The 24,848-nt window shown below is 40.2% G+C and overlaps 1 protein-coding gene across 5 annotated transcripts in view; it reads right to left on the minus strand.

Annotated features, from left to right (window-relative positions):
- The window catches only part of LOC307144178 (alanine aminotransferase 2-like), a 63,700-nt gene that overhangs the window by 30,097 nt on the left and 8,755 nt on the right, over positions 1–24,848 (minus strand). For 3 of the 5 annotated variants that reach the window (XM_079846266.1, XM_079846264.1, XM_079846267.1), the window contains exon 2: positions 18,672–18,851. In XM_079846266.1, the coding sequence (XP_079702392.1) occupies positions 18,672–18,809 (138 nt within the window). In that variant the 5' untranslated portion in view covers positions 18,810–18,851. Of the gene's footprint in view, positions 1–8,130; positions 8,221–18,671; positions 18,852–24,848 lie in introns of all 5 variants that reach the window. The other 2 variants (XM_079846265.1, XM_079846263.1) reach the window with 1 other exon arrangement.

Below are 24,848 nucleotides of genomic sequence, written 5' to 3' on the forward strand. Positions count from 1 at the left end.
GTATGACAGCAAAGTCCCGCGAGAGCATTTCGAGAGCAAACGAGAAACAACTCCTTATGCTCTTGAAACGTTCTCTCACTCAACCAGACGGTGTACTCTCAACGCACTGAGAGTCGCGCCCTGAATGAATGAACTTACCGCTGTCCGATTCGCCCTATGTACCCTCAATTCTCCATTACTTCACTACTCCAAAAACGAGCCAACAAGCTTAAAGTTAACCCTATAACTCTTTACTTGTGTGGCACTGAACTTACTTGGAAAGGGGAATAATAAAGTAACTAATAAGCATTTAATTAAAAAAATAACAATAATATTTGTATATACCGTAGTAGGCCTATATATTTCATACTTTATAGTAGGCTACTATTTATATTATGGGCGTCAGAAGCAAAAAAAATGTCGGTGGGTCCTTTAACAGAAACATTTTACTGGAGTAGATGCAATTTACAAAAAATATATTTAAATATATCGGCTTGTTTAAACGTCTGGTTGAGGAACACACACCTACGGAATACAAATTCTTCATCAGCAGCAATAGTGTAGGGGTAAGACTCTTGCTGTTAAGATTTGACGCAAATTGATCAGAGGTTCGAATCCGCCTTTTACCAAACTCGCACTGATCCTTTTTTCCATCATATATCAGATCGGAAAGGAATTTATTTTCTATGAATATGAAGAAAATATTAGAAAAGTGAAAATAAAGCTACTAACGCGTTTAATCAGTGTTTATCAGGGTATGTAAACAGACATGCTCAATTAGAGACGATACAAGTGAGTGGGCCCAATATCATTGGTCTTAAAAAGTGTGTGAGTCGATGCCATCTCTCCTGGCGAAACGCGGGAATTCATTCAATGCACGGCGCGACTCTCACAGTGCATTATGGGTATTCTCTATCTCTAGCCGTCGAGCATACATCGGTTGCAAACTCGTTATTGTGGTGCATTGTGGGATTGTTTGAGTGCACTTAATAACGTCCACTATGGTTTCGGACACCACTAAATGGCTGTTCCCTCAAATAGTGCCCACAGCTGAATCAATCATCCATCCATCTTCCGAACCGCACTGGTCCAGCCCAATATCATGCATACAGGTATAAATTATCCTTTTTAAGATGATTATTATATTGTTTGATTAAGATTACATGCTAGTTTCCGTAGCAGAGTTCAGGATAAATCTTTTCTTTATTACTGGAGCTGCCAAACAGCAAGCACAAACTGCAAAAACGGCAGCCTTTCCGGCGCACTTAGTGTCCGAAATCACTCACTCGTTTTCGAAGTGGACTATATCAGTGGACTAATGTAGGGAATAGTGAATGAGGGTATAGGGGGCGATTTCGGAAACAGCCCAGGCCTTTACACGCGCTCACATAATTCTCTTTCTATGAAACCTGTAAACCGCATTCACTGGTTCAAACTCTATAGTGACACTAGCGGTTGAACAGAGCAAAGCAATTATTTATCATTTAACTACAATCAAATGGATTTCCCCACCTATTCCGTGTTTGTCCTCTGCGCTGCATTTTAATTCAGAAGTGCACGGTTGTGCATGCACCTTGTCACAAGGCAAGAGTGAAAATAAAGAAGCTCCTCTGAGATCATTACATTTAATTTTTTGTCAATGTAATAATACCATGTAATGTAATACCATAGAGTACCTGTGATTAATCCTCAAAAGGAGAGTGGGCAAGCAGAAGTTCACAAATTGTGATCAACTTCGAGCACTAAGGAAATAATGGATTGCCATCAGTATAGAGTATACTGATAGTTTACTAGTCAAATATTAGCACATTTTTTTAAAGATAGACATACACATAGATATAGTAGATTGAGTCCATCAACACCCCCAGAGCTTCACAGTCTATGGCAGGGAAAGAGTAAGTAGATTTGTAAGCAAGTAATGGACACTACCAGTGGACTAGCCTACACAAAACATACTCAGAAGAATTAGGAATATATCTGTTTTCTTTATAAATCCATATTTTGTAAGTTTTATATGACAGTATGTAAAACTTTGTGAGAAAAGTATTTAATAGGCTACTCAATCAAAAAAGTTAATACAACTACAAACCAAGTATACTTAGAATACTTAATAATTTCTTAAGTATATCTTGATCAAAAGATTGAGTACAAGTAACGTTAGGCCTTTTCTGTCAGTATATGTCAACTTAAAGCTGCAGTCTGTAACTTTTTTGTGTTCAAGATTTACAAAAATTATATAATGAAAATGTACAACATGAATTAATTTCCCAAACCGTGTTTACGTCTTTCCCTGAATCATTAAGCTGCGTTCACACCAAACGCGAATTGAGCGTCAAAATCGCGTCTACCGCGTTTCACGCGCGAACATTTTGAATGCATTCGCGCGTCCGCAGAGAATTGGACGCGCGTAGAAATCGAGCGTTTGAAGCGAAATTGACGCGCGTTCAAAGCACTCCAGGAGAAATATGTCATAAAACACCACTCTGCCTCTTTTCATTTTCCTTAAACATATATATTAAGCATTAATAGCCACACAAATGTGGTCCAGGCAACTCCTACATTATCTTCACTACATGTATATTTAAATATCCTTAAAATATAAAGTTATGAAACTTCTCTTTGCCCTCAGTCAAAACGATTTGGCAGACAACAAATTATAGATTCATGAGAGCAAAGCTTGGCCGTTAGATCTACACAAAACGAACCACTACAGGACATCAGAGCCAGCGGCAGACGCCAGAAGGACTGGCCGAGGAAAGGCTGCCTTCGCCGGGGTTATGAGCAGTGATTGCCCGGTGATCGCCTGGATCTCACAACTCCAAAAACACAAGATTATTTTTTTAAATAGGCGCTCTCTTTATAAATAAACCACCGATTTGAGTTTTAAACAACTACATTCCCACCTGAAAAAGTCTTAAAACTACATTTTGTGACACAATATTACTATTTTTAATTTATGCAGGGTTTCTCATACACGTCACTTTACCACGTGACAGCAGCAAGCAGGCTCCTGATTGGTTAACGCGGCGCGAATTGACGCCAAAGTTCAAATTTTTCAACTCGGGCGTCAGACGCGAATTCGCTTGAATGCACAAAAGCACCATTCGCGTGTAACGTGCGTATCGCGCAAGACGCTCAATTCGCGTCCAATTCGCGCCATTCGCGCGAATGAGGCGGATTAGCGTACTTCGCGCCGCGCGAAACGCGCCTTCCGCGCCGCGGGACCTCCAGACGCGCGTCAACGCGCCTTTCCATTGACTTAACATTGAAATCACTCGCGCCAGACGCTCAATTCGCGTTTGGTGTGAACGCAGCATGAGGGCTCGTGGAGTGAAGTCGGAGAGAGTTGACCCAGATGTGCTGACTACAGAGACAAGTTTACAGTTTCTGAGTACATGGTTGCAAAGAGAGAGCACGTGACGCCAGTTTGTATTGTTTTGAGTGGAATAAAATATCCACAAGTCCCAGTCCACAGCCGATCCTGCCTTCTTCCTTCTACCCTCATACAAACTTTGTTACAGTATTTTTTTCCCCATGCATGACCGGGCATTAACCACATTTTCTACTGATTGAGAGAGGAAATACTGCAGAAGATTGACTAGAATGCCCTATTTTACTGTCATGATGAATGAATATTGTAGAAAAATTCCACACTACAATTAATACAGGTTTGCAAAGCCCCACAAAATGATGCTGAGGGGAGACAACAATCAATAAAACACAGACCTGCAACACACTCATTTCAGACACATTAATATTAAAATATGACCACGGAGAGAAAAAAAACTTAAGGAGTTGAGGGCACCTTAAGCATTTTAACAACAAACGGCTAAAACGAGGGAGAAACGCGGAAGAACATTTCAAAGGTCTAGGATATTTTCAATAGTTTTAAGAGCACTTCAGTCTCTGAACAAATGAAACGCGTTACTTTTTGTCCATTCTTCTTTGAATTGTCAGTCTATTAACTTACATTATTGTCCTTGGTGTAGCAGAATAACCCATCGTGTCATTGCGGTCATGATCAGGCTGTATCAGTGTCCTTGTTTGCATACATTTCATTTGAAGACATGATGAAATATGTGTGCATACACGCTGCTGGTTCATGTTTAGAGCACTAGAGTATATTAAATATTTATTTTATTTATGATTTAATGCCATATCAGCAACAATGGCTATATTCATGGCAATCAGCAGTATCACTTCAATACATTGTTTACAATAATTTAACAATTTGTCTTAAAAACAATCACTATACAAAATCAGGCATATATACCAATAACAACAACAGTATTAATAACACCAATTACATAGAATCTTTCAATTTAAAGCTACACTGTGTGATATTTTCCCCCATCTAGTGGTGAACTTGTATATGACCATCCAGTGAATTTTAGTTTCTGTTCCTCTCAATTCCGATTTCGTTTCAACTCCTACGGTGGCCGATTTAGTCCAAGATTAACATGGCTTCCAGTTCGACCTCGTCCACATTCGACACGGTGCCTGTGGGATATTCTGTGCGCAGTGGGATGGTTGGAACTCAACTGGCCTAATTATTCGGCTAGAAAGAACTGCAGCTAATTCAGAGTAAACTTTGATGATAGTAATGTTTATTCAGTCATCCAATTGCAAGGCATAAACAGGTTTGCGTGGATGTACATAAATGTGGTTTCTGTGAGAGAACAAATAAGGATGGTAAATATACATACACAGTTAAGAACTGTATAACTATACTTATAAGTTACATTTGTATAATGTAATCGTAAACCAGAGCTTATTGTACCATATATAGGCGCTAAATGCAGCTGCATTAAAAGGAGCGGAGCTGCCGCTGCTGCTGACAAGCGGTGTCCGGTTACAAAAGTGTGTGCCCCGCTTTAACGTTAGCACTGCAGTGCGCTCTGTATAACAATTGTTAATATGCCGATCAGACCTTATACATATTTCCATCAACATACATTACAAGCAAATATTTCTAAAAACGAATAAACATTGTTGATAACAAAATAACTGAATGATTATTCAAATAGGTGAGCATTACGCTATTGTATGTTGACACAAAAATACTTCTGAGGTGACATCAACTGAATTACGCGATGACACACTCTGAAACACATCTACAATGACAATAACTATTATTACTTACGGAGTTATTAACGCACAGAAATACCACACAAGGAATAACAGACTTTTGAGGAATAAACAAGCCAGGAAAACTCCGTATAACTCAGTTACTGGACGCTGCTGAGATGAAAACTCTCTGCACATGGACCAGACAAGTCTGAACAAGTTGACGCGCACATGCGCGAGGCAGAGAATTTTGTACAGTTCCATCGAGTATTAAAACTGGTTAAAACGCGAAAGGCGAAGCTTGAATTTACGGGTATGTCCCTCTTTGGCTAATGTACTTTCAAGATGGAGGGGCAACATGGCGACCACCGTTAGATCCCATTACCTTATGTATTTTCAATGGCATATTATAAACTTACGAGAATACTTTATTACTTGAAAGAAGTAAATATACATTAATGAGCACATATATTTTTGAAAGAACTAAGTGTTTTTAGCTAAGAATAGACTAAAAAAGTTACACAGTGTAGCTTTAATATTTGACAGAAATTCTAAAATTACTCCAGGAGAAACCTTTTTAAAAGTGTCCATTAATGTGTTTTCTGAATAAAACCGTTCTCTAATATTATTTTAAAAAGGACATTCTATTAAAATATGTTTTACACTCGTGAAATTCTTACACAGATCACAAACAAGGCTTCTCTTCCCCGTTCAATAAATATAAATGAGTGAGTCTTGAAAGTCCAATTCGGCATCTCGTATACAACCTGGTCATATCTATTTTCAAAATAATAACTAATAACTCCCTGATTTAAAACTGGATTTACCTCATATAATTTGTTATTTACACATTCGTTCCATTCCATTTGCCATTTCTTGTAAATGTACAGGTTCAATATGGGTTTAACGTCAGATGCTGGTATTTTAGATTCTGTCATTTCCAACTGAAGTGCTTCCTTTGCTGCTTTATCTGCTTGTTCATTACCAGTCAAACCCATATGGCCTGGTATCCAACAAAAAACAATATTAACATCTTGTTTCTTTAAAGAGTCCACTTTTCCTATTATACTGGTAATTATAGGATGCTCAGTTTTCAAAGAATCAAGTGCTTGTAGGCAGGATTTAGAAAGAGTATATGAAATATGTCTATAAAAAACGTAAACGTGTTCGCCACGCAGAAACCTCTCTTGCGCGCGCGCCGCGTGCTGTTTGAATTCTCCGCTGTAATCATAGGCTGAATCCGAAATCGCCCCCTAAACCCTCAAATAGGGCATTATTAGGGCAGCCATTTGTAGTGTTTTCTTATAGTGTTGTGTAGGGTTGGCTATATAACATCCAGGTGAACCAACCACTTCCTCTTGCCTGGAATGCCCCAGCTCGTCCCGAGTGACAAGGGATGATGACGGTCATCATTCGGTCTCATAGATCCATAGTTATGGACATAACTTACTATCTATTGTGACCTCACTCAGACCGTCACCACGGTCTTACCTTGGATGACTTATACCACAAGGGTCACGAGGGACTAGCATCTATCTCCTCCCCTGTCAATTTAGCCACAAATAAAACAGTGGACCCAAAAGAGTTCGGGTTTGTTACATTAATCCTATAAAATCTTGTGAATGTGCATGAAGAGCTCCAAGAAGCTGCAGCACAGATGTCTGAGAGTGCTACCCCCTGAGTGCCACCCAGAAAGTAGCCATGCTCCTGGTAGAACGAGCAACCAAATCAACAGGGATAGGTCGATTTTTGTTGGAATACGCTTGTGAAATTGTATCCACTATCCAATGAGACAATTGTTGCTTAGACACAGGTTTGCCTGCACACTTCTTGTCAAAGCATAAGAATAATTGTGTGTGACTGACGCAATGGATGAGTGCGCTCAATGTTTGTGTGCAATGCTCTAATAGGACATAGAGAAAAATGATCCAACCCTGTACCTGAACAAAGGGGATCTGGACAGAAAGCATCAAGCTCAATTACCTGATTTATTGTACTAGGCTTAAGGACCTTGGGCAGGAATGACGGGTTTGGTCAGAGAAAAAACCCAGTTTTCTCTGTCTTCCATCTCAAGCAGTCTTCGCTGACTGATAAAGAATGTAATTCACTAACTCACTTGGCTGAACATATCGCCAGGAGGAAGACTGTCTTCCATGTCAAGAACTTGAGATCGGCCTGTTCCAAAGGTTCAAAAGGTACTTCGGCCAGTGAGTGCAAGACAATGGTAAGGTCCCAAGAAGGTGACCCCCTAAGGAATTGAGCCACAAAAGGGTGTTTGCCAATACATACACCGTCAACTAAAACGTGAAAGTAGGATATGGCCACAATGTAGACCTTTATGGTAGTAACAGATTTCTCCAAATCCAACAATGATTGAAGAAACCGAAGAACCAGACTGGTGTCGCAATTGGCAGAGTCTAGTTGTTGGTCTTGACACCATGTTGAGAATATTCAGCACTTACAAGAGTAGTTACCCATGTAGAGGGTGCCTTAGAACTATTTATAGTCCTCAAAACAGCTTCATCTAAGTCTTTAGAGAGGGACTGAGCAAAGGCCATATCCACAGTTGTAGCTTCTCTGGTCTCAGGTGCAAGATTTGGCCCTCCGCTTGGGAGAGGAGATCGACTCTCTTCGGTAACGGTAATGGGTGATCTTGGACCAAATGTACCAGGGCCGGAAACCAAGGTTTCTTCGGCTATCTCGGAGCCACAAGTAACACTTTGTGACGGCCCACTGCTACCCTGCTGAGCACTAGTGGAATTAGAGGTATGGGAGGAAAAGCATACAACAACTCTTCCGGCCATTATTGAGAAGGTCATAGAGTGCATCTATCCCCAAAGGACCTCCCTGCCTGTTCAGGGAATACCATAGATCGCAATGTGTTGTCTCGGTAGTCGCAAACAGGTCAATCTTTGCCACACCAAACGGACCCCATATGAATCTCACGACTTCTTGGTGGAGACGCCACTCTCCCGGGGGAGGTCCAGTTCGAGACAGCAGGTCTGGGTTTGCAACCCCCGGTGTGTATGCTGCTCTGAGTGGTGAGAGTTTTTGAAATGCTCAAAAAAGTAGCTCTTTTGTCACCTGGAGACATCGTGCTGATCTGGTGCCCCCTTGATGATTGATGTGGTACACTGCAGACATGTTGTTCGTTCTCACCAAAACATGTTTGTTCTGCAACAACAGGAGAAAAGCCCTCAGAGAAAGATACACTGCTCTGAGTTCCAGCAAATTGATGTGCTTTAAGGTTCAGGGAGATTCCCAGAGACCCATGATAGACCTGCCTTCCCAAACTGCTCCCCACCCCGTTAGAGAGGCATATGTCGTTATCACAGACCGCCTTGCTGGGATGTTGCCAAACGGAACCCCTTGTGATAGTAAAGATCTTGTTCCAAGGGTGCAACATTTGGACACACCTTCGTGTAACCCTTATATTTACCTGTCTGTGTATTTTGGGATGTAATTGGAAGCTGTTCAACCAGCTTTGCAGAGGACGGTCTCTGAGAAGCCCTAATAGGATCACAGCTGCTGCCGCTGCAATCATACCCAACAATCGCTGAAATTGAATTAACTTCATTGTCTTGTTCATCCGGAATGACTGAGTTAGGTTGATCAACTGAACCACCCTCTGGGGTGATAGGGATGCAGTCATCAGTTGAGAATCGAGTGAAATTCCCACAAACACTCTGTTGTCTGGGATTTAGATTGATCTTTTCCCAATTCACTTTGAGACCGAGACACTGGACATGTTGAAGTACTATTTCGTGTCCCTCATGACTTGACTGCGAGACGGAGCACAAATTAGCCAGGTATAATAGAAATTTCAACCCTGTTCACTGAAGAGGATGGAGGGCTGCTGAGACAGGCCAAATGGTAGGACCCTGAACTGATAAACTCGGTTTTGAAAGACAAAGTGAAGAAACAGCAGATGATCCTGACATATGGGTATGTGGAAATCTCCCAGGTCTATGGACCCCAGAATTTGTGCTTTAGTCAGCATTTTGAAGGGCAATATTTTTAGGAATCTGTTCAGTTTGGTCCATAAGTCCAAAATGGGCCGAAGTCCGCCATCTTTTTTTGGTACCAGGAAATACTTTGAATAGAACCCAGTGAGCTGTTTGCTGGTGTTTATCTGTACAATCGCTTTTTTTTGTAATAAAAACCGTGATCTCTTTGGCCAAATTTGTGCCTGGATTGGGTCTCTGACTGTGGTCATATGAACCCTTGAAAAAGGAGGGTGCCGCCGAAACTGTATCCTGTATCCTGTCCTGATGGTATCTAGAACCCAAGGATCTGATGTTACCTTCTCCCAACTAGTTGGGAGCATGCTTCGGCGACTCCAAGAACGCTATGCATAACCTCCCTGGGATTTGAAACCCCTGGAAGTACGCCTCTTAAAAGATCCTCCCCTGCCTGGAGTGTGCGACTGGTCAGTTTGGGGAGTTTGGTGAAACTGTCTGTTGCCTCTATCATGGGATTGATACCCCTAGTTCGTCCTTGGTCATACCCCCAAGGTTCCGAACGAGGAAAGTGTGAGGGCTGAAAGGATTGAGCAGCTCTATGGCCATATCTGGAAGGTCCACCGAATGTCTGCTGAACTGATTCTCTTCTGCGTCTTGCCTGATCAGCTGTATCCAGTACAGACTGGGAATCAATATGAAATACCTGGCCTGGAACAACTGGCATATTAATCAGTTCCTTCCTCATAGTCTCGGGCAAAGATGTTTGAGTTAACCATATCTGTCATCGGGTGAAGACATATATGCTCCAATATCCCTGGTAAGCTGTGAGTGTGTAATGAGTGCTGTGTCAATCAGATTTATAACATCACGGTGCTCTGTATTGACAACTTTCCTTAAAGCAGCCAAAACTATTGCCAAAGCATTTGTAGTGTTGTCCTATAGTGTTGTGTTGTGGCTGCCCGGGTAGCTGCGTTATACGCTTGGCACATTAAACAATCTCTCTTCTGACATTCTTTACCAGGACAACGAGGGTTGTCCATAACCTTATCAGATCCAAAAGTAGTTAGGCATGCAATTGCTCACTCCACTGAAGGCATGTTCCCCATACCACTCTCAGGGGCGTAATTTAACTTAACAAACCTCCTACAGCTTTTGGGTTATTCCAAGCTTTCCTCAGCATCTGGGAATAATCCTCAGCCACTGGAATAGACGCAGGACGCTGCATACAGGAAATGCTCGCCCAAGATCCTTGCCGCACTTAAAATGTGTGAAAAGATATCAGAATGCAGGCCCCCTTCTGAAGAGTCAGACATGGATTCATCTTCCTCGTCTCCTTCTAAATCCCCCTCACTACCACAAAGTGAATTATTTGCATGTAGTGATACAACATCCATAGAGTCATCCCTCTTTTCCTGACATGATGTTGACTCATCTCCAGGTCAGGATGCAGCAAGCAGTGCAGATGGTTGTACACTTACAGTAGAACTATGTGTTCCAAGTCTACCAGCTAAGTCATGTAAGGCTGCTCAAATTTGTAATTGAGTATCATCCTTGGGCTCTTCAGGACGTTTTGTTTGTAATTAGTTTCTTCGTTCTTATTTTATTGATGCCTGTTTACTTGTCTTCTGGGGTTGTTTTGATGACTGCATTAATTAACCTAGTATTAGTTTTTGCCCAGTTTTTTATTTTATTTTTGCCCAACCCCCACCCTCTGTGCGCACATCAACCAGAGCGAGAACAAGTGTACACCCATCAACAAGCTTTGGCCAATTGGTTACGGAAGCTGTCACCAGCGCTGTCATTTTGTTTTATTATAGAAATCTTATATTGACAGTAATTTCTTTATTTTTGTGTGGTCTTTACTGTTTATCTTTCTTCCAGTTGGCACATATGAATATAAACTGTAACGGCAGGTGAACAAATATACCAACTAAATTTCCCGGAGCATGGAGGCGAGTATTAGTGGGTTACTGTACATACTCTTTAAAGGTAGTGAGGTCTAATCACTTTTCTTCCAGATTTTGTAATATAAAAAACAGGACTGTCTACTTTTGGTTTTGAGCCTGTCACACTGTCTCTGTTCAGGATCTAGATCTTTTGCATGTTTTTTATAATATGCAGCCTGACAGTTCTTGTTTTCAAACTGTCCTTGTCGAGTGTGAATTACCTTTGGTTTCAGCAGGTTGTCATGCATGGGTATCAGAGTTCTGGTTCTCCTACTGAACAATCACTGTGCTGGGCTTGCTTTGCTCCCTTGCGATGGTGTGTTTCTCTGATCAAGCATGGCAAGGTATGGATCCTTCCCATCAGCTTTTGCTTTTTTCAACAGCCGTTTTGCAGTCTTTACTGCTGATTCTGCCATCCCGTTGCTTTGTGGGTAGGCCGGTGAGGATGTCCTGTGTTTAAATTCCCACTGTCTGCTGAACCTTTTGAAATCTTCTGATGCGTATTGTGGGCCGTTATCCGAGATAACAACATCTGGAATACCGTGTCTTGCGAAATGGGATTTCAGCTTATGGATGACAGTGGTGGATCGTGTGTCAGGTAAGTAGTCCAGCTCCCAGAAATTAGAGAGGTAATCAACGGTGATCAGATAGTTTCTGTTGTCTAAAGTGAATATATCTGTCCCCACCTTAGACCATGGGTTACTTGGTAGTTCATGAGACCACAGGGTCTCCTTCTGCTGTTACACATCCATAGATCTGCAGATGTCACATTTCTCTATGAATGTCTTTATCTGATCATTCATCCCCAACCAATAAACACATTCTCTTGCCCTTCTTAGGCATCCCTCTATGCCCAAATGTGAGGAGTGAATGCGCTGAACAATGTCACATCTGAGTGCATCTGGGATTACAACTCTCTCCCCCCTGAAGACAATTCCATTCTGCGCAGTCAGTTCCTCCTGAAAAGAGTGGTAATGTGCAATGGGCATTCATGAAACACGAGCAGAACGAATTTGTGTGTAAATCGTTCGTAAAGCAGCTCTGACATAAATTTTCGGATTCACGAAAATGTTTGTATTTTCAAAATGTTAGTTGGTACGAAAGAAATGTAGACCTGCTCCCTACCACGTGTAAATGGTGCGTAAAACATTTGAACGTTCTGTGTTCTAATTTAGGCAAACTGACGACATTGCATTTTGATGCACTATGTACCATAATAATATTTCAAGAGTTGATTTGCCCCGTCTTTTTCTTTTTTTTTTTCCCTATTCAACGTTGGGTAATAGGCAGCGCTCATCACTGTCACTTTTTACCCAGCCGTCCAATCACAGTGGAGGAGGGGCGGGACAAAAACTACACCGACCAATCATCCCACTTGTACACCGATTGAACAACAATAATGGAGAAGTTAATACTGCTTTTTATTGAATTTTTTATTTTCAGTAATATTCTTCAAAATGAGATACAGAATATCCATGGTAGTAATGTGTTACTAGTATCATATTCATAGCAATCAAAGTATCTCAGATGGAAAAACGCTGCCCTTGCAAAGCACTTTCAGCGCCACCAGCTGGCCTTTTTCAGAAGAGCACCAGTAATTTTTAGCTGGCTAAAATGTTGTGATGGACATAGGATAATTTAATATTTATTGCTAGGCATATGGCCAATTAGTCTCTTTAGCATTTATGCAAAATACTGGAGCCAAACCTGAGAAAGAAGTCCAGAAGATTCCACAGCGTTCCTGCACACGTCATTTGCAGTTGTAACTCATGGGCGGGGATTATGCAAATGATGAATGAGCGTGTACGCGCGTCCTATTTACGAATTTTTGGAATTCATTAATATACACACGTTGTACTACCGAATCCATAGTATAAGAAGCGTTTGTGAATCTGGAGGAGAGTTTTCGTAAATGTCCATTTTACGCGCAAATTACTCAGAATTTGCTCATATGTTTACGAAGGTTTCTTGAATGAGGCCCAGTGTCATGTGGCAAGTCTTTTTTGATCATTGGCCAACCTTCTTGGATGAATCTGATAAGTGTCTGCAATTTTCTGTCTTTACTTGTTTCCTCTCTGATGCCTTGGAGTCTTTCTTCCGCTATATGTGCATGCTGGACCATGTTTATGCTTTCAATCTCCATTTCTCCTGAACTCTCTGATGCATGTTCAGGTAAGTATAAGCGGCTTAGTGTGTCAGCTAGCAACATGTCCTTCCCTGGGATATAAATGACTTCAAAGTCGTATCCCTGAAGTCGAAGTAACATTCTTTGCAGGCGTTTTGGGGTGTTCAGCAGGGGTTTTCTTACTATGTTTTCCAGTGGCTTATGGTCAGAGTGTACAGTTACTTTGCACCCGTATGTATACCGATGGAATTTTTCCATACCGAAGACGATGGCCAAACATTCTTTCTCAATCTGGGCATAACCCCTCTCTGTCTGAGTCAATGCCCGACTTCCATAAGCGACTGTGCCCCCTCTTGAAGTAAAGCGGCCCCTAATCCAGTCTCCGACGTGTCACACTGGAGTGTCAGTGGTTCATCTGGGTTGTAATATTTGAGAATTGGGGCTTTGATGATGGTGTCTTTGAGCCGTGTGAATGCTTGCTCATGCGCATCTGACCATTCCCAGATACTGTCTTTATGAGTAGCCTGCCTCAGTATCTCACAGCCATCTGACAGGTGGTCACAGAATTTCCAGAGATAGTTTACCATTCCCAGGAGCCTTTGGACACCCTTGACATCTGTTGGACGTGGCATGTCTCTGACCGCTCGTGCCTTTTCAGGATCCATTCTGAGCCCATCTGCGGTAAGTAAATGTCCGATGTATGGAACCTCGCTTTTCCTCAGTTGAAATTTCTCTGCATTCAGTTTGATGTTCTTTTCTCTACATCTAGTCAACAGTGCTCTCAGTTTGTCGTCATGGTCTTGGTTTGCTAATTCTATGTCTCACCCTCTCCTGTGATGAGGATGTCATCAGCTATGGCATATATACCTCGCAATCCTTCCAGAGCTCGGCTTAGTTTTCTTTGAAACACCTCTGGTGCAGGGCTGATGCCCATTGGCATCCTCAGCCATGTATATTTGCCATACGGTGTGGCAAATGTGGTCATGTAACGCGATTCCTCATCCAGGGTCACTCAGGTTAGAGCTCTGCTTTCAGTGGTGACATCATCGCCACAGGGACCCTTCTCTTTGGCAGTTTCACTGGAGTTACTGTGGGGTCTGCTTATATCTTATATGCACCCTCCAGACATCCGTCTCCCTGGAACAAATCAGTATAGTCTTCTCTGATATTATCCATGTTCCACATTTCATCTTTCCCAGTCTCTTTGGTGACAATGCTATCCACAGCCATGATGTTTTCATACTGGACTTTCACTAGATTCATGGCTTGTACTGCCCTGCTGCCCAGTACTGGCACTGCGGACCCCTCATCTACAACCATGAATTCTAATCGGTACAGTTTCTTGTTTCTAGTATATCTTAAGTCCGTCACATATTTGCCAATGTTCTCATCAGAGCCCTGATTTCTGACAAAAAAAACGGTATCTTTCAACTTTCGGTCTCATTCACTTTATGATTTCGAATTTTATGATTTCGCCAGATTACTTGAGTCTAGGCAAAGGGCTTGTGGCGGTCTCAGTCCCAGTGCATTCTCCATCCGCGCTGCACGTGAGCTCTCTGCTCTCTCTACCATACTCAGCCAGTGTCTTCCGTTGTGTCTGCTAATCTATGTGTTTTTACTTTCCACAAAGCACCGCTGTCACTATGTTTCATTCTATCCTCTATTGTCAATAGAATGGACAGTTAATGCCAATATAGTTGCGTACACTTAACTTTATTGAACACAACAAACCCGGTCTGTACTATCAGATGCAAGACAACACAAGATGATTGGTGTCACACTGATTACAGTCCGTGCTGCAACAACAACTATCCCAACACTGTACACAGTATACATATTTTGACATCTACAACTACAACAAAAATACCATGTTTTTAGACTATGCTAGTACCATGATATTCAGGCACTGTTGTTATAAGGTCATTTTTCTGTGGCTCTATAGTGATTAGTACATTTAGGTTCATTAGGCACAACTATGGGTGCTTTCACACTTGGTTCGATTGCCTGGACCGAACCCGAGTTCGATTACCCCCCCCCCCCCCCTTCCTCCCCCCCTCCCTCCCCCTGCCCCCGCTGGACTGTTCATATTATATTATTTGGATCCGAACCGGGGTGCGTTTGCGTCATTAAAGCAGCAGCTGTTTACCCGGTTGCTTAGTAACGACAGCGAGCTTGAAGGCGGCAAAATGCATAGCGTTGCTCACCTCACTTTTATAATTTTGTTTTTTAACCATTGGTTTTGTTTCTAAAGCTTCAGTACGTAATGGCACTTGCGTCTATATGCCGCAAATGTACTGCAATGCTCTAAAGAATGCTGAAGACGAGCAGAAATGAGGTTTACAGCTCTCTGCTTGCAGTATATGTCAGTCACGATCGTCAGGAAAATGAGTGAAACGCACACAAACACACATTTTTATCAAATCATACGTCATTAATAGCGGTTCACTTCCGCGATTTAGTACGATTGCGTTCACATCAGCAGCGAACCGTACCGGAGTTCACATGAACCGTACCCCAGACCACCCTTTTTATATGGCGTTCCGATGGGTTCTTTAATATGACTTTGCAACATGCACTCGTCTCAACGAACGTCTCACTCAACGTCTTAACTTTTTTTTTTATTCTGCTATTTATTCCATTCAATTTAAGACGCAGACGAGGCGTAGACGTGACGTAGACGTCACGCAGACGTCACGCAAATCACGTGTGGCAGTGAAGTGTCCACTCAGACGTTACGCGTCATTCACGTGTAGCAGTGAAGTTATAATTAAATTTTTTCGCTAACACGTAGTATAACACGCTACTCAACACGGCTCAGTGCAGTGTGTCAGCGAATGTACAATTTACTTTCACTTCACTCATTCCTCTCAATGAACGTGACATTTGCGTCTGTCTTATACCGTGACGTCTGCGTCTGTGATTTTATTTGAGTGTGTAAATGCGTGTGTGAATTCTTGTTTAATCCCACAAAGATAATACGTGGAGAAACGTTTTTGATAGCCTTTATAGGCCTATATATATATATATATATTTGGGGTTGTTATTGTGTTTTTATCATGTATAATTTTAATGTAGCCTACTACAACACTAGTTGGACAACAGTGATCGCCAACTCGATCAGGATCGCATTTACTGGTAAATAAAGAATAGAATAGAATAGAATAGAATAGAATAGAATAGAATAGAATAGAATGTCTGATTTCCGAGATAATAGCCTGCAATAACTATTATTAACACAAAACAGTTTATGTCCTATATGCCTCGCTATTTTACTGTAGTTCGTCGATTATTTCTTTAGGCCTATTTCTTTATTTCATTTGATTTATTTAAACAGCAGCATAATTCATAATCATAATGCAGTGTTTCGTTTCTAGAATGCTATATTGTTTAGTTATCAGCATATTTTTATTCCTAATGTTCAGCTTTACATAGGCCTATTAGTTATTGAACAGTTCATTTATTTAGCTTATTGTTCAATTGCAGTTACGAAGGTTTTACTATTATAATCAGACTTTTTATCATGCAAACAGTCCTGGCTCCCATGGCCCTGACCAATTTGCTGCCCTAGCCAAAATTTGACTTGGTGCCCCGTGTATCAAGGTTGAGCACTACATGTTATCAGTCTAAGTTGTATAAGTTGTATAAACTATAAAGTTGCATTAGTATTAATATAAAGTTAAGTCCTTTTTTACAGTCATTTTATGGTTTAGAATGTTTCCATAAACACTGATATCACCCTGTGCAGGTCTTAAATGCCTTAAAATAGATTTTTAGTATAGGTGATTAATAAATCATTTAGCATATTTTTAATGCCTAAAAATTAACGTTTCTATATCTTTTCATTTAATTGTTTATTCATGTATAGTAATGATTTATAAAAAGAAAACTAAAACCAGTGTGAAATAAATGTTAAAAGCAGGAATAAGAAATGAATTGTACAATTGTAATTTTCCTGCAGGTACTAAACATCTGCAATGTTTAGTGTCCACAAATGACAACGGACCTTTCGCAAAAACAGTAGTATGAAACAGAGCTTACAATTTTTTTTTTTTTTTTTTTTTTTTACATTTTAAGAAACCCAATCAATAAATAGACTCACTGTTTTGTGACTTTACTGTGTAGCCTATAGTCTCAGTTCAAGCAGTAGCTATACGTGCACTGATCGATTTTCTCTTCTAGCACATGAATAGCCTATGTTAAGTGTGATAAAAACCAAGGCAGAATTGAAAGAGTATCCCTGGCTATAAAATGTTAATTCTCTGCTAAATTATATGCTAAATAATAATAATGAACTGTCTTTCTCTTTTACATTTACATGTATTCAATTTGCAGACTCTTTTCTCCAAAGTTTGAGGAATAAGGCATAGGGAGGGATTTGGAGGTGCAACTGTTTTTAAAATTTGGTATTTGGAATAAAAAAGCTATAGCTACACAAGCAAGGTAAAATCACTTAATTGCTAATAAAACATAATTGAAGATCAGCGGGGAAAAAATAATAAAGAATGAATTGTGTGGAATATACTGGAAACCCGGCAAACGCAGACGTCACGTTCGGCAGACGCTGGCGAAACGCTCGGCAGACGCAGACGTCACGTTCGGCAGACGCAGACGAGACGTTCATTGAGACGAGTGCATGTTGCAAAGTCATATTAAAGAACCCATCGGAACGCCATATTTTTAAGCGGACTCTGGTACGGTTCGCGGGTGCGCACCCGAGTTCGGAAGACCGTGTTCACATCATCCAAACGTACCGAACTCTGACGTCAATCGAACCCGGGTGCGCACCAAAACTGCTAGTGTGAAAGCACCCTAAGTGCCCCAAGCCAAGATGGCAGATTTCAAATTGTATATTGTACTATGGTGGGGTCCTGCAACAGTAAATCATGTGCCATTGAGATGAACGCAAATGCCAATGGATAGCTTTCTCCAAATCTCTTTGGAATATAAATGAGCTACTACATTTGCTAAAATATACAGAGATGCAATATACAACAGAGCATATAGTGTGGAATAATAAAGAAAATTAATTGGCAGCACTCAACCTTCTATTTCCAGTGCGAAGAATGAACCAGAAGAAGATAATGCCTCTGCCTTGTCATTCAACAACTTCACACACTTTTAAGGCACCATAATGTCTAACAATCTAAAAATAATTAGGCTAGAGTTTCATTTAGTGACTATAAATCTTATTTCTCAATAGTCATCAGTAGGAAATTTATTTATTTCTTTCAAATGTCCAGGCTGCATTTTATTCTTTCGGGATGTTATCGGACATGATTAGTGTTAACAGTAATCCAAAGTTGATTTAGATAATTCATATTTTTGTTATGATAACTACAATCTCTGAACTAAACCTGCAATAATGAGGTCAATGCTACTGAATCGCTTGTGGCTATATGCCATTAGTTCAATACCATTTGAAAAATAAACAGTAGGCTGTATGGTGTGCATTGCGTAGTATTTTTTAAACATACATTTATGATCTGATTGTTGCATGGCTGTTTCTGACCGTAAGAAAGTATGCTTGTTTGTGATCAGGTATAACATTATAACATTTCAATAATTTTTAAGAGTAGATTAACTGACACTCACCATCTTGAGTTCTCTTTCGATCTGAAGTGCTCTCTGGACTATGGGACCCCGAACAGCATATTCCACGCGTTTAATGTTCGGGTTCATCGTGTCCATCGTCAGCACCCTCTCACGGTTCTCACAGCCGTTTTCACTCATAATATCTCAGTGTAGTCTGCTTCAAATTATTTCTGGTGTGACCTGCAGATAACAGAACAGACATGTTGCACTTTGTTGTTGTTTTTTTAAAAGGAGAAACCTGTGACAGCTGAGACACATGCAGGGCCGGCCCTGACCAATTTGCTGCCCTAGGCAAGATTTTACTTGGTGCCCCTTGTATCAAGGTTTAGCACTACACGTTTTCAGTCTAAGTTGTGGAAACACTCGCACTGTTTTATTTTTGTAATGAATTGATGTTTTATTTTTATTGTTGTTGTTTTATATGATGTCCAGTCCATTCTACCCCGTCATTATGTTCATGATATTATTATTATTTTTTATTTTTTAAAGGCTGATGATAGTAAAACTGTACAAAAATTGCACCTATGCCACATTACAGCCTAAAAACAAAGAGCAAGAGTGCATCTAACATTCATGCACAAACTATTCATTGAGAACTAGCAAAAGTGTTTGTTTTCCAGTAAATGGCAGCAATCTTCCACTAAACTATGAGCATTCATGTTTTCACCAGGAATTAAACTGAGAAATTTTGATATTTAATGTGAATTTTACATAAAATGCTGCTATTTTAAATACAGGGAGTGCAGAATTATTAGGCATGTTGATTTTCTAATCATATTTTTTTTCCAGGCACATTTGACCAATTCCAAACCACAGTAATCCTAATAACTACTATTGATTTAGTATTTAATAATGTATAAGTGATGTATAATTGTTCATGAAGGCTGGAAATGAAAATCACCTTATATTCAGGTGTGCAGAATTATTAGGCATGTTTTCTTTTACAGATAAATTGAGCCAAAAAAGAGATTTAACTCAGACTGAAAAGTCAAAAAGTATTAAATGCCCATGAGAAGGATGCAATACTAATGCAATACTAGACATTGCAGTTAAGGCATGACCATTGGACAGTGAAATGCTTGTTGGGTCAGCAGGATCTGACAAAAACAGGTGGTGAAGAAAAGACACCTGTTAACTGCAAAAGAATTAAGAATTAAGGTGAAGAATTAAGGGTGAAACCATCAGGAACCCTTTAGTCTCCAGCGCCACCATTTTCCAGAGCTGCAACCTACCTGGAGTCTCCAGAAGTGCAAGGTGTCAGGATCTCAGAGACTTCAGTTAGGTAAAGAATCCTAAAAAATGACCCCCACTAGATAAGAATCACAAGCTGAAGTGTTGTAAAATACACAAAGAAGGTTTTTTTATAGGCTTTATGGACAGATAGGTTGAGAGTGACTCTTGAAGGACCAGCACCACATCCTCTAGTACCACTGTTTGAAGAATTCATCTTCCAGAATCTGGCAGTACGTTTTGGGAGTTCATTTTTAGTCCATCTCTGCAAAACGGACTTCAGGATGGACTAAAATGAACTCCCAAAACGTACTGCCAGATTCTGGAAGATGAATTCTTCAAACAGTGGTACTAGAGGATGTGGTGCTGGTCCTTCAAGAGTCACTCTCAACCTATCTGTCCATAAAGCCTATAAAAAAACCTTCTTCATGTATTTTACAACACTTCAGCTTATGATTCTTATTTAGTGGGGGTCATTTTTTAGGATTCTTTACCTAACTGAAGTCTCTGAGATCCTGACACCTTGCACTTCTGGAGACTCCAGGTAGGTTGCAGCTCTGGAAAATGGTGGCGCTGGAGACTAAAGGGTTCCTGATGGTTTCACCCTTAATTCTTCACCTTAATTCTTAATTATTTTGCAGTTAACAGGTGTCTTTTCTTCACCACATGTTTTTGTCTGACCCTGCTGACCCAACGAGCATTTCACTGTCCAATGGTCATGCCTTAACTGCAATGTCTAGTATTGCATTAGTATTGCATCCTTCTCATGGGCATTTAATACTTTTTGACTTTTCAGTCTGAGTTAAATCTCTTTTTTGGCTCAATTTATCTGTAAAAGAAAACATGCCTAATAATTCTGCACACCTGAATATAAGGTGTTTTTCATTTCCAGCCTTCATGAACAATTATATATCACTTATACATTATTAAATACTAAATCAATAGTAGTTATTAGGATTACTGTGGTTTGGAATTGGTCAAATGTGAAAAAAAAATATGATCAGAAAATCAACGTACCTAATAATTCTGCACTCCCTGTAAACCTGTATATAAATATCATTACTAATTTCGGCAAATACATTTTAAAATTTCTATACACCCCCTTAAAACTGCACAACTGCAGAGTAAAAACATTAGGCTATTCAAAAAAGTGATATTACATGCGTTTAATATTTTTATATTATTTATTTTTTACAAAATCACACTGGCTGTGGCCTCTGGAGAACCCAGAACAGCTGCTTGCATAAAGTTTAAAAATAACTGGAATTAATTAGCAAACATTAGTATTTTACTACTATGCAATTAAATAAACTGTTCATTAATTTGCCTACATCACTTTACTTCTGTCTTTACACTGCAAAAAATGCTCTTCTTATTTAGAATCTTTTTCTTGTTTCTAGTCTAAATATCTAAAAATTCTTAAATCAAGGTGCATTTACTAGATGAGTAAAATGACAGAAGATATTTTTCTTGTTTTCTTGAAAATAAAATCAAAATTAAGTGAGTTTTTGCTTAAAACAAGCAAAATTATCTGCCAATGGAGTGAGAAAAATAATCTTATTTCTGTTTGGGACAGAAACAAGATTTCAATCAGAAACAAGATTATTTTTCTCACTCCATTGGCAGATAATTTTGCTTGTTTTAAGCAAAAACTCACTTCATTTTGATTTTATTTTCAAGAAAACAAGAAAAATATCTTCTGTCATTTTACTTATCTAGTAAATGCACCTTGATTTAAGAATTTTTAGATATTTAGACTAGAAACAAGACACAAATACTAAGTAAGAAGAGCAGTGTATCCCTTATCTTCCGTGCATCAGAGGGCTTCTGTCTTTTTTGACACTTCAATTCGGCCATCCGTCATAAATATTCAGGCAACTTTAACTGTGTCAACACCTGGCGCGAGCGGCCAAGCACCCTAAAAAATGAAAGCAATCCTGTCTGCGTTGGATGCGGCGAGAGGCGACGCAACACAACAAATTGATCGCACGTTATATTTCTGACGCACTTCAAGTAGCTCGGCGGGGGGAGATTGATGAGGCGGACCGGGAAGAGGCGGGGACTTATTTGCGTTTTTTTTGTTGCGCTTTAATTGGTAATATTTCAAATTAATAGTAATAAAATAGTATCGGTAATACATTTTGGCGCCCCTATGGATGAGTGGCGCCCCTAGCATTTGCCTATTCCGCCTATGCCACGGGCCGGCCCTGGACACATGCTGTGTTCGAAATCGCCCCGTATACTCTTCATTCACTACTCCCTACATTACTCCATATAGTCCACTTGAAGGAGTGAGTGAATTCGGACACTGAGACTGAATCCGAAATCACTCCCTGAACCCTCAATCACTATTCCCTACTTTAGTCCACTAATATACTGTTAACTTAAAGGAGTGAATGAAAACAAGTGAGCTAATTCTTAGACTGTCTGTCTATTATAATGTAATTTACTTGTTATATATTTTGTTTTCTCAGAAATAATCTAGGCTACTGTAGAGGAAACTTATTCTGGCTGCGTTTACACTCGGCATTAACATGCGATCGTGACCCGATCAAGCGGATCGGCTCATCAGTCAATCAGAACACAGCGCAATTACATTTGTTCACATCAAGTGGTCGCCATTTGGATAACTGATCAGATTTATGTTTCCCGCAAAATATTTAAATTAGGTATGTAATAGGCCTTATCATGGAGTGTAAAACTTTCGCTTTATCCATAATGGCGGTGCCCATATAGCACGGGATTTGATGCAACTGTCACCGTCCCACAGGTGGGACGCCTGGTGCTCTTTTTTTGTATCATATATTTAAGTAATTATCATAAATTAGGTATCATTTGAAAGCTTACAAAATTCATCCTGTGAAAACCGTTTTGAAATCGGACATTGTGTTACCATGGAAACGGTACTCTAAATTATTCTAGCGGGCTCCTCCCCTAGTGGGCGGTGTTATGTTTCATATTGCAACAATTATTTTAACGGAAAGGTCTGAGTCTCAAGGTTCCATATTTGGTGACTGTTTTGTGATGGAAGTGATATTTGGACAGAAATTTACAGGAAAATGCATAAAAAAAACAATCAATGGAATTTGAATGACACCCGGTGGCTATTTTTGGTATAGCGCCTAAACAAAATCTAATGGGGACTTCAATTTTTGTGATATTCAAATTTGGAACACAACTTGGTTAGACATATGGCTTTGATTTTATAGTACTTTTAGAGTAAAACATTTTTTGTAAAATATATATTTTATATGAAATAAAAAATATTAAAGGTCCCATGGCATGAAATTTTCATTTTATGAGGTATTTCAACATTAATACGAGTTCCCCTAGCCTGAATATTGTCCCCAACTGGATAGAAATGTTGATCCGTGTAAAACCGAGTTCTGGCTGTCTTTCTCTGCCTTTGAGAAAATGACAGGCCAGACTAGCCAATCCCGAAGTCTCCTGGTTTGACGTCCAAGCAGGAACGGTTACCTCCCTTTCCTCCGCCCAGAGAATCTGGCACGCCCATGCAAGCGCTCGAGAGATCATGGGTTGTGAACGAGTGAATGCTGGCAGTTTCTCAGTGTTTGGATGTACAAATGAAAGTCTTTTTTCAGTTCCTTCTGATCTGTGATCAGTGATTTCTTATGTGTAGCTAATTATTTATTATTCGTGCACACACTGCGGCTTCTCTCTCTCCCGACAGAGCGGTGTTTTCGTGTTTTCTATCTTGTGAGTCAGTGTTTTTGTACGTCCTCGTCGCGTCTATCTGTTCTTAAATGTGCATACAGTCGGGAGTTTCTGCTTAACATCGGCAGAGCCACATCTTTAGAGATAAACCTCACGCACGCCGAAGCTCGGCCTTTAACATCCCCGACCCCCAGTACTGCATCTGGCCCACAGCGGAGGCACCAAACGCGGCGTGAGATTAAGCAGAAGGGGGGTAAGCGTGAGCATATCCGGCTAGGCTAGCCAGCTTTCCCCACAATAAACTGGATTACATTTGATTACTGCTGTTGTGTCTTTGTTTGCGCTGTGTAAGTTACTCAATGCGCGTCACTGACGCTTTTCATATGATTGGAACATATCTAGAAATAATGCTTTAATCAAACTTACTAACTCGTTCATCTCGCTGTAATGGTACATTGCATGTGTTACAAAGTTGATAGAATAATGATGAAGACGGACTCGGCGTGACTGGGACTTGTGTTTATTCAGAACTCTCAGATACAAACACAATAAACTCGCGCTGACAGACAGCGCTCTCATAACTCAGTAGTTACTATAAATAACTTTGTTAGCAATCGCTCCGTCTCCGTGATGTCCGGTTCGCGAACGAATCATTCGTTTGAATCGGTTCTTTTTAGTGAACCGAACCAGTTCACCAAATCGGACTGAATCGTTCTAAACGGTTTGCGTCTCGAGTCAGCGCTGATCCATAATTTACTAAAGTTACTAACTTTCTGACATGAGTGACAGCCCCTCCGACTAGAAATAAACTAATAACCTGAAGTATATTCTAGTAACTACAACAGTTCACCCTGAACTGAGACATGCTGAGAGAACTGATGAGAAGTGAACTCAGGTCCATCCGTCTCTCTGGCAGCAGCTCGTGCGTCGTAGACCTCGTTAAACCACGCCCCCTCCGCTCATTTCAAATGCAAAGATGTCAGCCAATCACAACAGTGGGCGTTTTTACTGAAGTCTCACAGCAGACACGCCTCTTGAAACAGGGCATTCAGCCACAGGGCAAACAGCAGTATAGACAAAATGCCTTTTCTAAATTATGACATTTTATGATGTAAAAATCATACTAACAATATAAGTACACCTCAGGAAACACTATAAAATAATAGAAAAATGCCATGCCATGGGACCTTTAAGTACAGTATTTTTCATTTACAGCAGATTTAAACTTCCATAACTTTTTCATACTTTCATATTTTGAATTGCTTACACTTC

The sequence above is a fragment of the Gobio gobio genome (assembly GCF_949357685.1).
Source record: "Gobio gobio genome assembly, chromosome: 20".
Lineage (NCBI taxonomy): Eukaryota > Metazoa > Chordata > Actinopteri > Cypriniformes > Gobionidae > Gobio > Gobio gobio.